The sequence below is a fragment of the Microcaecilia unicolor genome, chromosome 13, assembly GCF_901765095.1.
Source record: "Microcaecilia unicolor chromosome 13, aMicUni1.1, whole genome shotgun sequence".
Taxonomy (NCBI): Eukaryota; Metazoa; Chordata; class Amphibia; order Gymnophiona; family Siphonopidae; genus Microcaecilia; species Microcaecilia unicolor.
Window position 1 is genome coordinate 54154992 of NC_044043.1, and position 16595 is coordinate 54171586.

The following is a 16595-nucleotide window of genomic DNA, read 5'->3' on the forward strand; positions in this document are numbered from 1 at the left end:
GACTGAGCTCAGCATATTAGGTTGCGAGAAAGTATTGAGTAGTATCAAGGTACTCAGACTTGAACTGGGAATGTGAAGACCTGCAGTTCAGTGGACTCTTCCTTACACTGGTTCCAAATACCTTGATTTGTAGGCAGCAGTAAGGTAACTCCACCCTGCCAGTTCCCTGTGGGTTTCCCAGAAGCCAGACCCTATTGGCCAGGACAATGAACTCAGTTCCTGCTCAAAGCCTTTGCTAGTTCTACAGCTTGGAGAAAGAGACAGTGGCCACTGTCCTTGGTTTCTAAGCTTCTGTACCTGTGCCCATTTTGGAGCCTCACTGTTCCAGCTCCAGCCCATCCATCCTGCTTTTCTCCTTTGAACTGACTTCTCAGCATCCTGATCTCCCCTGGCTTTATGGACAGACTGCTTAAGACACCGTCCTTAAGCTCCTTAACAAGTCAGTGGAAACCATGTTCTGCACGGTGCTTAGTTTCTTTCAGCTGAACCTGTCCGTATCATATGGATGGGCAATTGTTTGCAATGACATGGGAAATGTCACTGCATATCATTAACAAATGAAAAAAGCAGAAAACAGGACATTTTGGTATTTTTCCATTTGCAAACAGTATGCACTATTTGTGAAGATGGTGCACTCTGAATGGCATTGCTCCTGTAAAACCCTGAATGAAATTCCTGGAAACAACACAGCATGTGCTTCTCAATCCTCTCCTGGACCACACCTAGCCAGTTGGGTTTTCAGGATTACTGTAATGAATATGCAAGATTCTTGCAGTTTTTTTGTGTTTCAACAATTGTAAGATATTAGACTCCTTTTGGATCACTTTTTCATGCTCTCATCCTTTCATTTTTTGTTTCAAGACTGGATTACTGTGGCTTGACATAAACTGCTCTAAAGAAACCACACAGACCCTTCAGAACTTAGCTATCAGGTTGCTCTGCTATGCTTGACGTACTGATCATGTTACCCACTTACTAAAAAAAATATCATTGGCTACCTGTACAGTAGAGGATAACTTACATGGAGGGGCATTTTCGAAAGGGATGTCCAAGTTTTGATTTGGATGTCCTCACAAAATGTCTCGATCCAGGGGCGGGGAAACCCATATTTTTGAAACGTCCATCTTTTGTTTCGATAATATGGTCAGGGACGTCCAAACCATGAAATTTGGTTGTCCCTAGATTTGGTCGTCCCTAGACATGGACGTTTCTGATTTTCGGAGATTTTCGAAACCAAGGACGTCCATCTCAGACATGACCAAATGCAAGTCATTTGGTCATGGCAGGAGCCATCATTTGTAGTGCACTGGTCCCCCTGACATGCCAGGACACCAACCAGGCACCCTAGGGGGCATTGCAGTGGACTTCATAAATTGCTCCCAGGAACATAGTTCCCTTACCTTGTGTGCTGAGCGCCCAACCCCCCCCCCAAACCCACTACCCCCAACTGTGCACCACCACCATAGTGACCACTGGAGGAGTAAGGGGAGGTCATCCCTGATTCCTGGTCATTTCGGGCACCTTTTTGTGCTTTGGTCATAAGAAAAACACGACCAGGGACATCCTTCTTTTTTCTGATCATGGGTGAAGGACGTCTTCCGACATGCTCCCTTAAAATTTGGCCATCCCTGTAATGGAAAGCAGTTGGGGACGTCCAAAATCGGCTTTTGATTATATTGGACGTTCAAAGCTTTTAGGTTAGGCTGATTTGACAATTCCTTACTTTCCCAGTCGCTCTCCTCGTTCTTTAAATGATCAGCGCCTTGTCATGCCGAGCCCAAAATCCATGCAGTTGGAGTCCACAAGGTACAGTGCTTTTTATTTTCTCTCCATTCACGTTTGGGACAATCTCCCATTAACTATTTGTGGTAATTTGTCATTAAAGAATTTAAATCTGAGCTGAAGACTTGGCTGTTTAATCAGGCTTATGATATCTCAAACTAGCCACAGTTTACCTGTGGTGCCCGTCTTGCTGTATATTAACCACTGCTATGTTTCAGTGTTTCAGTGTGTGTAAGTTTCTGCACTAGAAGAAGTTAAGACTCCTTCTCCCACAGAAATGCATTGGGTCATTTGGGAGGGGGCTTATTTTTCTGGAACTTGTGGCCTGGTTTGACCCATTTTTAAATGTAATATGTCTTATACCAGTTTTCTCCATAAGCCAAGTTTTATCCCATTCTGTTACATTTTCAGAAACTTATTTTCCCCAGAGATAGGCAGCCAGCCAGACAAACCTTCTCAATCCCTTTTGTATAATTCTTTCCATCTTCCGTTGGGTTGGAAAGAATACAAAATTAAAGGAAACAAATATAGTAGCTTTGTTGCAGCTGTTATTTTGAAAATGAAACATAATAAATAGTTCAACTTTCCATTTAATTCTCCAATGAAATAACATACCCATGAATCTGGCCCATCCAAAAGCACTATACTCCTTCCAGATAATAAATATTTACAGTATAGAGGCCAACACCGTTTTTTGTGTGTGTATGTCAGCCAAAACCGAACCTGTGACCAAATATTGCTGCTCAGTCTCGGCCAAAACAGAAACCTTAAATGAAACTGTTCCCCCTCCCTCCCTCCCCCCCCCCAAACAGGGGCAGCTCACCTCCAAGGCCTGGTCAGCACCCCTTTGAGGCCCAGCTCCCCCTCAGAACAAAGGCAAGGCGAGGCTCCCTCTGGACCTCCACTCCACCGACTGTAGGGCCCACTCCTGGGCTTCCCATAAAAGCACTGGTGGTGCAGTGGGGACAGAAGCAATCTGCACGTGCCCCTGCCCATGCAGACGCCATTGTCAACATGGCTGCCAGGACTTCAAACAGACTTCTCACGAGACTTCCACCAGAAATCATGGCAGCCATATTGAGATTGCAGCCAGCATGGATAGGCAATCAGTCCTACCCATGCAGGCTCCAATCTCAACCTACCAAATCAACTGTGAAGTGTCCTTCAGATGAAACAACAACAGGAGGCAAGAATAATAGAAGCCAAAATTTTATTCGAGGACTTGACTCGGCCTGTGTTTCGGTGTTCTTGCCTGCATCAGGGGTCAATAAAGATCTCACAAAAGGCTTCCAACAATGACCATACAGTCATAATCCAAATCCTGGAAGCCTTTTTATGAGATATTGACCTCTGATACAGGCAAGAACACCCAATCATGGACCGTGTCAGGTCCTTGAATAAAATTTGGCTTCTACTATCCTTGCATCCTGTTGATGTTTCATCTGAGGACCACTGTTGATTTGGTTTGCTGCTCTTTGTGTTGCTGACTCCCTCAGTTCTGCTTGTACTCTAATCTCAACATGGCTGCTGTGACTTCTGGTAGCAGAATCACAAGATTGCCGCTTGAAGCCCCGGCAGCCATGTTGACAGCGGAACCAGCAGGGGCAGAGGCAAGTGCCAATTGCTCCTGCTCCCACTGCACCACCAAAGCTTTTAATGTAAGCCCGGGGTGGGGTTGGGGGGGGGAGCGGCCTCATGGGGGGGTGGAAGATCTAGAGAGAGCCTCAGACCTCAGATGGGAGCTACTCCAGGGGGACAGGGAGGGAGCAGGTGCTGCACCAGAGTCTCAGTTTCAGCTGAAAATACATGTGTCTTTTTGGCTGAAACTGAAAAAGGAGCAAATTATGATCTTGGGTCAGTTTTGACACCAAAACTGAGACTGAAATTGAAATTTGGTTGGCCTTTATTACAATAAACCTATAACATTACCTGTTGCGAATCCAAAAAGAAAGACAATGTAGACAAACATAAAACGCAGTAAATCTCGCAGGATCATCTGGAATGGAAGCACACTATGAGCAAAATCCCTTCTGACATGCTTAAAACACAGGTATAATATTAGGTTCTAACACTAAGGAATCACAAACAAAACATTCAAGATATATAGCAAAAATAGTGAGATCAGGCTATGATTAACAATAGTTTGCATACAGTTTTGGTATAATTCGGCTAATGACAGTTCATCAAATGGTCAATTGGTCTAAGGATACAATTCATCTAAAGACCAATTTGTCCAAAGAGACAAGTCATGTAAAAGTTAAGGGCCTTTTTAAACAATGTCAGTAAGCCCAACGCAGTTTACCGCTCACTAAAAAGGAAGTACCGCTTACCGCAGCAACCCAGCGGCACTTCCCACCCCTAGCACACCGTCATCTACGGCGCTACAAAAATATATTAATTTTTGTATAGCTGGTGTGTACCTGGCGGTAATCAGGCAGTGCCTCGCGCTGCCCGGTTGCCGCCAATGGGTGGCGGTAAGGGCTCCCCCCTGAAATGGCCACGTGGTAAGTGCTTCACTTGCCACATGGCCATTTCCTCAAAAACAAGAAAGACCTACCTTTTACCTGCTGTGGTAAAAGGGGGCCTCGGCACACATCAAAAACACACTCTTCCATAAATGTGTTTATTTATTTATTTATTTATTGGGATTTATTAACCCGCCTTTATGAAGAGATTCACCCAAGGCGGTATACAGCAGGTACAGTTTAACAAAAAAACTTACAATTTTGTTAACAGCATAACAATAGTAAAATAACCAAGAATAAACATAAATACAATAACTGAGGTAAACTTGAAAATAGTAAATTGAAACCTAATAATAGAACTACTGAGAAACAGTATAAAAAATATACACATTTAATAGCATTGGAATTCAAATACCAGAGATATAATAAAAAGTTAGCACAATACTAATGATACGCCTAATAAGAATGCATTAGAATATTCAACTAACATAAATATGTTGCTATCGATTTTCTACAATACAGCTTACCATATAGCTGAGGGACCTAGAAACCTCAACAGATTGGAAGTGAAGGATTACATGATATTTCTGCTATATTGGAAAACTCATTGTCTGATATAACACAAAGATCCACTTTAATTGTCTCATTTGTTTTTGAGCAAGACTTAAATTCGGTTCTAAAGATATACTTTAAAAATTCTATGAAACCTTTTTGCGGTTACAGACTATGGATTTACCCTGATGTCACAAGAACTACCCAAGACAGAAGGAAAAAATTTCTAACATTAAGAGAGGAAACGAGATCGATAGGAGCTAAATATTTATTAGCCTACCCATGTAAATGCATAGTAACGTACCTAGAAAACAAATATGTATTTTGGGAGCCTGAACAACTCAGTGCTTTTTTGAAATTAAAAAAGACACCTGATGGATCCAGAAATAGAGGTAGAGAATAAGAAAAAGAGAGTAGAAAATGGCCAGACCAATTACTGATAATTAATTTTTATTTTTTCTTGCTGTATAACTCCTTAATTTTTCTTTGTCACGCCCTTAACTTTTATGAGGTCTAAGGAAGAGTGATTTGATTCCTTTATATAATATACCTATCTATAATTGAATTCTCTGTATTGCAATGGCAAGTGAATTATGTAACTTGTAATGTTTAAATTGAAATAAATAAAAAAAAAAAAGCTGAGGGACCAAGAGCACATATACGATAGGAACAAAATGCGTGGTACAGAGTCAGTTGGGATAATTTGGTGGTTAGCTGAACTCAAGTTTGTGTGTTAATCTTTAATTTCTGAAAATCAACAGGACTAGACCTGTATCTTGCTGTATTTTATTTCTACAAAATTACACTGATTTTTGCATCAGTATCCTGTCTCTTCTTTTATTTAGACAAATTGAGCCATTAGACCAATTGTCTGTCTTTTAAACCAACTGACCCATTAGCTGTTGTGTATTTTAGACCAAGGGTACTACATAAGCACGCAACTATGGAACGCACTGCCAAAAGCTGTGAAAACAACCTACGACCACCTAAACTTCAGGAAATGACAAAAAACCAACCTGTTCAAAAAGGCATATCTCACTGACCCACCTACACCCCGCAACACAGCAAATCCAAGCTTGAAATGGACACTTCATAACCTTCCTCTCCTCGACCCCCACTGTAACTGCAACACAGAAAAACCAAAGCTCGAAATGGACACTTTACAACCTTTCCTCTCTTCGACCCCATTGTACCGGAAACATGTGTACCTTATCCGACCAGAATATCACATTGTAACTGTTTCTACCGGATTGGTGAATGCCTTTACAGTACTATGTAAGCCACATTGAGCCTGCAAATAGGTGGGAAAATGTGGGATATAAATGCAACAAATAAATAAATAAATAAATTTACTAAGCCGCGCTAAGGATGTGCTAGCGTTTTTAGTGCATGCTAATGATTAGCACATACTAAACGCTAACCAGCTTATAATCGAAAGTAATCGCCGGCTATTTCCCGACACAAATCGGGATATGGCCGGCGATTTCGCAAAAGCGGCGAAAAGCATATATTCGAAAGCTACATTTGTGATAGCTTCGCTGCTTTCCCTTCGCCTCGCCGGCAAAAGTTCAAAGGGGCGTGTTGGCAGCGAAGTGAAGGCGGGACGTGGGCAGGCTTGGGCGTGGCTACCAGATGGCTGGCTTTCGCGGATAATGGAAAAATAAAACCCGGCGATAAGCAGTATTTCGCCGGGTTTACTTGGTCCTTTTATTTTCACGACCAAGCCTCAAAAAGGTGCCCCAACTGACCAGATGACCACCGGAGGGAATGGGGGATGACCTCCCCTTACTCCACCAGTGGTCGCCAACCCCCTCCCACACTAAAATTATTAAAATACAAACCTTTTTTGCCAGCCTGTATGCCAGCCTCAAATGTCATACCCAGCACCCAGACAGCAGTATGCAGGTCCCTGGAACAGTTGTTGTTGGTTGCAGTGGACTGCAGAAAGGCAGAGCCAGGCCCATCTCCCCCCCCCCCCCCCCCCTACCTGTTCCACTTGTGGTGGGTAATGTTGAGCCCTCCCAAACCCCCCAAAACCCACTGTACCCACATGTAGGTGCCCCCCTTCAGCCCTTAGGGCTAGGGTAATGGTGCACACTTGTGGGCAGTGGGTTTTGGGGGGGATTTGGGGGACTCAGCACACAAGGGAAGGGTGCTATGCACCTGGAAGCTAATTTGGTTGTTTATAAAAGATGTTTGAAGTGCCCCCTAGGGTGCCCGGTTGGTGTCCTGGCATGTGAGGGGGACCATTGCACTACAAATGCTGGCTCCTCCCACGGCCAAATGCCTTGGATTTCGCTGGGTTTGAGATCGCCGGCAGTTTTTTCCATTATTGCGGAAAAACAAAAGTGGCGATCTCAAACCCGGCGAAATCCAAGGCATTTCGCCGGCCCACACCGTATTATCGAAAAAAAAGATGGCCGGCCATCTTTTTTGAAAATACGTTTCCGGCCAGCTGTTGCACCGCCGTCAAAATAGATCGCCGGCAACCTATTTCGCCAGCGACGTTCGATTATTCCCCTCTAAGTTGCCCATAGGAACATATGGGAGACTCTAGCGTTTAGAGTGCACTAATTTTAGCACACGCTAAAAATACTAGCGCACCTTAGTAAAGAGGGTCCCAACTGTCCATTAGGCAAGCTGTCATTAGACCAATTGTCAAGGACTCTAAGGGGTCCTTTTACTAAGGTGCGCTGAAAAATGGTTTGCGGTAGTGTATACGCATGTTTTGAGAGCATGCAGAATCATTTTTCAGCACACCTACAAAAAATGCCTTTTTATATTTTTGCCGAAAATGGACGTGTGGTAAAATGAAAATTGCCACGCGTCCATTTGGGTCTGAGACCTTACCACCAGCCATTGACCTAGTGGTAAAGTCTCACATGGTAAAGTCTCTGGGCGGTGATGACCCACATGCTCCAAATGCCACTTGGTGTGCATAGCTGACGCATGCCTCAGGCGTGTGTAGCAGACGCGCACCAAAAATGAAATTATCACAAGGGCCACCTGGTAGCCGTGCAATAATTCCATTTTGGTGCACGTTGGGCACACGTAGACGCTTACGCATCTTAGTAAAAGAGTGGTGGTGGACATTTCTACTTCCTTGTTTTCTTTTTAATGTTTTTATCTGTCTTCTTCCTCCCATTTTTCTTATTTGATTATTTTAAGCAAAATTATGGTGAAATTTTTTATCTTTAAAGGTTGAATTTTTTAAAAATACTTTAGCATATTCTGCCTAAATCTTTTTTTCATTTATTTGTTGTAATTTTTTGTGAAAAAAAAATACACAGAATTTAACATATAAAAGCAAACATGACGTTACTGCCAAAGAACCCAAAATCTTTCTCCTGGCTCTACGACATGAATTTTTCCATTTGTCTTCTTTCAGCTGCCAATTCACTTCAGAAAACATCATCAGTGGACATCCTAATTACCAAGCACATATACATTATTCATCACTGAAAAACTGACTTAGTAAGAAAAGTGAACTACCCAAGTACACCCATACAGTAAATATCTAGGCAGCATTTACTCTAAACTGCATAGCTGGGAGAAACAGTCAGATTGTCAGGCTGTGATCTTTATTGCTGCAATCAGATGATTGATAACATTACTGATAATGATAAGTGAGTACTTTGGGATGAAATGCAAATACTATCTCTACTGGCAGGAGATACCAAGCAGAAAGATTTTTTCACTCAAAGAATAGTAACATTTTAGAATATGTAAAACACAAAATCAATTTAAAAGTAAACTGAACGTTTTCAGATGAATAAAGGTAGTGGGTTGATATAATCACGTAATTACATTCTAGGGGGTCGGTGACAATCAAGTGATTCTAAGTCAGGAAAGAACTTTTTGCTGTTTTTGCTGCACGCTGCAGCCCTTTTTACAGCAGCAGGTTAAAAGTCCCAAAAATAGCATGGTCATGCAGTAAGATTTCACCTAGCATGTGTCCATGCGGTGGGGAACACAACGTCACCCATTGAGGTGGTGTTAAGAGCTCCTGTGCTAACCCAGTGGTAACCGGGTAGCGCATGGTGCTGCCCGATTACCGCAGTGTTAGCGTCGCACTAGAAAATATTTAGCTATTTTCCCTAGCAAGGCAAATGGCGTGCACTGCGTCAGGAAATGCCACTGGCACCCGCATTAGGCCAGTTGCAGATTAGCGTGTGGTAAGCCTGAGTTGGGCTTTGACAATAGAGAACGAAAGTATGATGATGATTTTGCATTTAGGTCACTCCTTTCCGGTAGTAGCTCAGATTGAGCTGTATTCAGGTACAGTATTATCCTATCCCTGGACAGCTTACAATCTTAGGGGTCCTTTTACTAAGCTTACTAGTTTTGGGATCGGCACGCACTACCCATGTGCTAAAAAGTTTTAGCACTGGGGCGGAGCGTAGGCTGTGGTAGCCCAGCGGTAGTTCCAGATTGGCACGCGGCAAGCCTGTTGCCACGCTCCAACCCTTTCGTGAAAGGACCTCTTAGGTGCCAAGTAACAGAATAGCACCTAACTGCCCTTTCAGCCCTGTTTTGGCACCTAACATACATTTCCTGTTGCTATGCCAAACGTTTGAGTCCATCTGTATTTGTGCTCTGCATTTTATATCCTCTGCTGGACATTTTTTGCGTACAGTTTTTTCATTTAAATATTATTCTTTTTATTAAAGGTTTTATGATACAGTCCTCAACCTCTTCTTTTTGAAATTAGCTTGGTCCACCCCCTACCTTTTGTGAACTTGCTTGATATTTTGCGTAGGGGTTTTGTTCTCTTCATTTTGTTTGTTGTCTTTGTTCGAAAATGGGTAGATTTATAAGTAATGCTTGGCTACACTGTGCAGCATCGGGGCACTTACCTTGATTACTCATTAACTCAGCAGATAGTATTTTTTCAGTTTTATCTGCATTTTGAGCTTGAAATTGCATGATATATTGTTATCATATTCTTGTGATAAAAGAAGGTTATGCAAATCTAATTAATGGAAGGCTCCATGATAATGGATTGATTCCTATTATTTGTTTATTTATTTATTGCATTTGTATCCCACATTTTCCCACCTCTTTGCAGGCTCAATGTGGTTTACAATACATCATGGATAGTGGAAATAAGAAGAGAATAGACATTTGGTATTAAAGAAGGATTTTGGGTTGCATGGCAATGGAATACATGATAGTAATATAACAGAAGGCATTATTAAACATTTCTGGATATATGTGGGGAGTTTCACATGTGTTGATCTTTGTGGTATATCTTGTCAAAGAGATGGGTCTTCAGTAGTTTGCGGAAGTTGGTCAGTTCATAGGTCGCTTTTAGGTTGCATGGCAGCGCGTTCCAGAATTGCATGCTCATATAGGAAAAGGTTGATGCATGCATTAATTTGTATTTTAGACCTTTGCTATTGGGGAAATGAAGATTAAGGAATGTGCGAGATGATTTTTTAGCATTACTGGGTGGTAGGTCTATCAGGTCTGACATGTAGGCTGGGGCATCGCCATGGATGATTTTGTGAACTAGGGTACATACTTTGAACGTGATGCGTTCTTTGAGTGGGAGCCAGTGTAGCTTCTCTCGTAGGGGTTTTGCACTTTCATATTTTGATTTTCCGAATATGAGTCTGGCTGCCGTGTTCTGGGCTGTTTGGAGGTTTTTGAGTATTTGCTCTTTGCAGCCTGCATAGAGTGAGTTGCAGTAGTCTAGATGACTGAGTACTAATGATTGTACCAGATTACGGAAGACGGTCCTTGGGAAGAATGGTCTTACTCTTTTTAATTTCCACATTGAGTGGAACATCTTTTTGGTTGTGTTTTTCGTGTGATTCTCAAGTGTTAGGTGCCGATCAATGGTAACTCCAAGAATTTTTAGAGTTTCTGAAATTGGTAGATTTAGTTTTGGTGTGTTGTTGGTGGTAAATTTGTTCATATTGTGTTGAGAGGTGAGTATTAGGCATTGGGTTTTTTCTGCATTAAGTTTCAACTGAAATGCATCTGCCCAGTGTTATGATTGGGGTCTGAACCCCTCTCAAACTTACCTCTTTCCTGGGGGTCAGCTTCTTAGCTGGCTTCTGTTTCTTTGTGCTGGCAGCTTCCAGCAGCATGGGGTTAATTGTCTCACTTCACTACAGCTGTGTGTGTGTTGCCTGAGTTGCTCTAACTCTCTTTGGGTGTACTGGCTTCAAGGGTTTCACGGTTTTGCATTGGTGTGGGTTGGGCCTCTCTGGGTCAGTGTGCTTTTGCCTAGGTCTAGGGAGTGTGACATCATCAGGGAGGGCCTTGATAAGGAAGTGGTCTTGTTTCCTTCAGGGCCTTTGCAACAGTGGTGTTTGCTGTAGGTAGGGTGGTGCAGTGTGCACTTCTGACGTTGTGTCTAGTTTCCCTGCTTGCTTTTGCTAAGGTCCAGGTTAGTGTTAGTGCAGTGTGCACTGGTGACTGTGTGTTTAGCTTTCCTGTTTTTCCCTTATGGTTCCCCTGCTTTTCCCTCTTGGTTTTGGAAGCATTGCTATGTGTAGCGCTTTGGAAGCTCTGTTGCTGATAGAAGTACTTCAGGGTTTGGTGTTGTTAGGAACACTGCAGAGTTTGCTGTTAGAAGTACTTCTGGTGTTTGTGCTATTGGAAGCATTGCTATGTGTAGGGCTTTGGAAGCTCTGTTGCTGATAGAAGTACTTCAGGGTTTGGTGTTGTTAGGAACACTGCAGAGTTTGCTGTTAGAAGTACTTCTGGTGTTTGTGCTATTGGGAGCATTGCAGTCTTTGCTGTTGGTGTTTGGTGATTTAGAAGCACTTTTGGCTTATGGGTTAGCTTCACTGCTTTTTCCTTGTGGCTCCCCTGTCTTCCCTTTTAGTGCTAGGAGCTCTTCTGGTTGCTTGCCAGAGTAGTGCTTAGGAAGCACCTTGTTAGTTGTATCTAGCTTGCTAGAGCAGTGCTTAGGTAGCTGGTTAGTTCTGTGTTTAGCTTATTAGTGTAAAGCTCTGCTTGTAGCTTGGTGCTTAGTAGCACCTGTGTTAGCTTTGTGTTTAGTTCCCTGCTCTGTTAGTTTAGGGCTTAGGAAGTCCCTTTCTTGAGCAGGGCTTAGGAGCTCCTGTTTTAGTATAGGGCTTAGGAAGTCCTTTTGTCAGTTTACTGTTAGGAACACTCCTGCTAGTTTAGGGTTAGGAGCACTTCTGTTTCCAGTCCTGGTCCCTATGTCACCCGGTATCCAGTAAGTCCTGTCGGCTACTCGAACCCAGAAGCTCAACTCCTGGGGGGCTTAGTAGCTAAGCACAGGTGAAGCTGTGCGGACCAGTCCAGTGTGCTCCAGTCCAGTGTGTTCCGGTCCGGTGTGTGTTCCAGTCTGGTGTGCTCCAGTCCAGTGTGTTCCGGTCCGGTGTGTGTTCCAGTCCGGGGGATTGCAGTCCAGTGTTCCAGTCCTGTGTCCTCCAGTCCGGGGGATTCCAGTCCATGTGTTCCGGTTCGCTGGGCAGTGCCTGCAGTCCCTGCCGGTGTGTTTACCCAGTGTTGGTTAGTGGGTTTTGCCTGCTGCTGTCGCTCCTCGTCAGCAGCCCAAGGGCTCACGTTTGCTCCAGAGCCCGGCCCCGCGGGCTCTGAACCTGAGAACCTGACAGATTGCAAAGGCCATGAGCCCGGCAAGAACCCCCGCCCAGCTGACCCAGCTGGGGTCCAGCTCCGTCATTGTTCTTGATCCTGCTATGACTCTTCGTCAGTATCGTGGGAAACTTTTGTCTCATCCTGTTTTGAAGAAGACCCCTGAAGCGGCAGCTGAGAGAAAACGTGTCCGGTGGCTTGGAATCGCTGAAAGCCCAGTTTCAGATATGGACCCTTTTATCACGCTCGCTGAATATCGCCGCAGCCTGGTCTTGAATCCAGCTTTGTGGGATACTCCTGAAGCTGTCGCTGAGAGGAGACGTCTTGGGAATTCCACGCTCTGGGCCCAGCAGGGGTCCAGTCCCGTTCAAGCAGCGCGCCCAGACAAGCCTCTGAATCCAGTCCGAGCAGCACGTCCAGCCAAGCTTCAGAGTCCAGTCCGAGGGACGCTGCTGACCGAGCCTCCGATCCCAGTTCAGGTGGCGCTTCCATTCAAGCCTCTGAGTCCAGTCCGAGGGGTGCTTCTGACCGAGTCTCCGATTCCAGTCCAAGCAGCACGTCAAGCCAAGTCTCTGCGTCCAGTTCAAGTGGCGCTGTCTATGGAGTCTCCTAGTACCAGTGTGGATCCCAGTTCCAACCCCATTTTTGATCTGGATCCGTTTCTGACACTCCAGGATTACCGGGTTGCACTTTTGTCTGATCCAGCCTTGAAGAATACTCCTGAAGCTGCAGCAGAGAGAAGGCGTGTCTCCTGGCTTGGGTTCGAAGAAAACCCAGTTTCTGCTATTGACCCTGCTACCAAGCTCTTCTTTTATCTCTTCCAGCTTCTCTCGGATCCAGCCCTGCGGGATACTCCTGAAGCCCAAGCTGAAAGAAGGTGGCTTCCTGATTTTTCCCGCCAAACTTCTGAGTCCAGCTTGAAGGGCTTTGCCTGCCAAGATGCTGAGTCCGGATCGAGTTGCAGCAGTGGCAGCCGAGATGCTGAGTCCGGATCGAGTGGCAGCAGTGGCAGTCAAGATGCTGGGTCTGGATTGAGTTGCAGTTCCAGTCAAGATGCTGAGTCTGGAGCGAGTTGTAGTTCCAGTCAAGATGCTGAGTCTGGATCGAGTTGGAGTTCCAGTCAAGATGCTGAGTCTGGATCGAATTGCAGTTCCAGTCAAGATGCTGAGTCTGGATCGAGTTGTAGTTCCAGTCAAGATGCTGAGTCTGGATCGAGTTGCAGGTCCAGTCAAGATGCTGGGTCTGCACTGAGTACAGAGTCCAGCCGAGACAATGAGTCCACGATGAGTGCTGAGTCTGCACCGAGTGCAGAGTTCAGCCGAGATGCCGAATCAGAATTGAGTTACAGTCCCGGGCAAGATGCAGAGTCCGGGTCAAGTTACAGTCCCGGCCAAGATGCTGAGTCCGGTGAGAGTTGCCGTCCCGGCCAAGATGCTGAGTCCGGTGAGAGTTGGAGTTCCAGTCCCTGGCAAGATGCTGAGTCCGGGTCAAGTGGGAGTTCCAGTTCCAGGCAACATGCTGAGTCCGGGTCAAGTTGCAGTCCCGGCCAAGATGCTGAGTCCGGGTCAAGTTGGAGTTCCAGTTCCAGGCAAGATGCTGAGTCCGGGCCAAGGTGCAGTCCCAGCCAAGATGCTGAGTCTGGATCAAGTTGGAGTTCCAGTCCCAGGCAAGATGCTGAGTCTGGGTCAAGTTACAGTCCCGGCCAAGATGCTGAGTCCGGTGAGTTGCCGTCCCGGTCAAGATGCTGAGTCCGGGTCAAGTTGGAGTTCCAGTCCCAGGCAAGATGCTGAGTCTGGGTCAAGTTACAGTCCCGGCCAAGATGCTGAGTCCGGTGAGTTGCCGTCCCGGTCAAGATGCTGAGTCCGGGTCAAGTTGGAGTTCCAGTCCCAGGCAAGATGCTGAGTCCGGGGCAAGTTGCAGTCCCGGCCAAGATGCTGAGTCCGGGTCAAGTTGGAGTTCCAGTCCCTGGCAAGATGCTGAGTCCGGGTCAAGTGGGAGTTCCAGTTCCAGGCAACATGCTGAGTCCGGGTCAAGTTGGAGTTCCAGTTCCAGGCAAGATGCTGAGTCCGGGCCAAGGTGCAGTCCCAGCCAAGATGCTGAGTCTGGGTCAAGTTGGAGTTCCAGTCCCAGCCAAGATGCTGAGTCTGGGTCAAGTTACAGTCCCGGCCAAGATGCTGAGTCCGGTGAGAGTTGCCGTCCCGGTCAAGATGCTGAGTCCGGGTCAAGTTGGAGTTCCAGTCCCAGGCAAGATGCTGAGTCCGGGTCAAGTTGCAGTCCCAGTCAAGAGGCTGAGTCCGGGTCAAGTTGCAGTTCCGGCCAAGATGCTGAGTCCGGAGCGAGTTCCAGTGCCAGCCGAGATGCTGAGTCTACGCTGAGTACCGAGTCCAGCCAAGAGGCTGAGTCAGAATTGAGTGGCAGTTCCGGCCAAGATGCTGAGGCCGGACAAGGTTGCAGTCTCAGGCAAGATGCTGAGTCTACTCCGAGTTCCCATTTCAGCCAAGACGTTGAACCCCTCCTGAGTTCCAGCTCCAGCCAAGAGGCAAGGTCCAGTCTGAGGTCCTGTTCGAGTTCCTGTCCGGCTTTAGATTCCAGGATGGGTGTGGGCTCTAGCCCAGGTCTGGCTGCTACAGTGGAGTGCCAGGAAGTCAAGGAAGTTGTGGATTCCTTCAAGAGATGGTTCCTGTTGAATAGGACTCCACTTGTTGCATCCAAGACTCTGATCCTGCCTAGCAGCCGTTCTAAAGAGCCTCATGGCGGCCAAATCCATTCTGGTTTCCTAGTTCCAGATGTACTTGTCACGTCCTGCCCAGCCGCCCAGATTTATGTTGTGAAACCCATTGGGAGATTTCATCACAGCTACCCATGGAGACCTAAATTGTCTTTTGAGACCTGGAGCTCCCGTGGGGACACGGGAGCCTTGAGGGGGAGGTGCTGTTATGATTGGGGTCTGAACCCCTCTCAAACTTACCTCTTTCCTGGGGGTCAGCTTCTTAGCTGGCTTCTGTTTCTTTGTGCTGGCAGCTTCCAGCAGCATGGGGTTAATTGTCTCACTTCACTACAGCTGTGTGTGTGTTGCCTGAGTTGCTCTAACTCTCTTTGGGTGTACTGGCTTCAAGTGTTTCACGGTTTTGCATTGGTGTGGGTTGGGCCTCTCTGGATCAGTGTGTTTTTGCCTAGGTCTAGGGAGTGTGACATCATCAGGGAGGGCCTTGATAAGGAAGTGGTCTTGTTTCCTTCAGGGCCTTTGCAACAGTGGTGTTTGCTGTAGGTAGGGTGGTGCAGTGTGCACTTCTGACGTTGTGTCTAGTTTCCCTGCTTGCTTTTGCTAAGGTCCAGGTTAGTGTTAGTGCAGTGTGCACTGGTGACTGTGTGTTTAGCTTTCCTGTTTTTCCCTTATGGTTCCCCTGCTTTTCCCTCTTGGTTTTGGAAGCATTGCTATGTGTAGGGCTTTGGAAGCTCTGTTGCTGATAGAAGTACTTCAGGGTTTGGTGTTGTTAGGAACACTGCAGAGTTTGCTGTTAGAAGTACTTCTGGTGTTTGTGCTATTGGGAGCATTGCAGTCTTTGCTGTTGGTGTTTGGTGATTTAGAAGCACTTTTGGCTTATGGGTTAGCTTCACTGCTTTTTCCTTGTGGCTCCCCTGTCTTCCCTTTTAGTGCTAGGAGCTCTTCTGGTTGCTTGCCAGAGTAGTGCTTAGGAAGCACCTTGTTAGTTGTATCTAGCTTGCTAGAGCAGTGCTTAGATAGCTGGTTAGTTCTGTGTTTAGCTTATTAGTGTAAAGCTCTGCTTGTAGCTTGGTGCTTAGTAGCACCTGTGTTAGCTTTGTGTTTAGTTCCCTGCTCTGTTAGTTTAGGGCTTAGGAAGTCCCTTTCTTGAGCAGGGCTTAGGAGCTCCTGTTTTAGTATAGGGCTTAGGAAGTCCTTTTGTCAGTTTACTGTTAGGAACACTCCTGCTAGTTTAGGGTTAGGAGCACTTCTGTTTCCAGTCCTGGTCCCTATGTCACCCGGTATCCAGTAAGTCCTGTCGGCTTCTCGAACCCAGAAGCTCAACTCCTGGGGGGCTTAGTAGCTAAGCACAGGTGAAGCTGTGCGGACCAGTCCAGTGTGCTCCAGTCCAGTGTGTTCCGGTCCGGTGTGTGTTCCAGTCTGGTGTGCTCCAGTCCAGTATGTTCCGGTCCGGTGTGTGTTCCAGTCCGGGGGATTGCAGTCCAGTGTTCCAG

The 16595-nt window shown here is 45.9% G+C and overlaps 1 protein-coding gene across 1 annotated transcript in view; it reads right to left on the reverse strand.

The window, feature by feature from the left end:
* The window catches only part of LOC115482385 (transient receptor potential cation channel subfamily V member 1-like), a 91888-nt gene that overhangs the window by 44106 nt on the left and 31187 nt on the right, over positions 1 to 16595 (reverse strand). The window contains exon 11 of the mRNA XM_030222133.1: positions 3712 to 3778. Within this exon, the coding sequence (XP_030077993.1) occupies positions 3712 to 3778 (67 nt within the window). The remainder of the gene's footprint in view (positions 1 to 3711; positions 3779 to 16595) is intronic.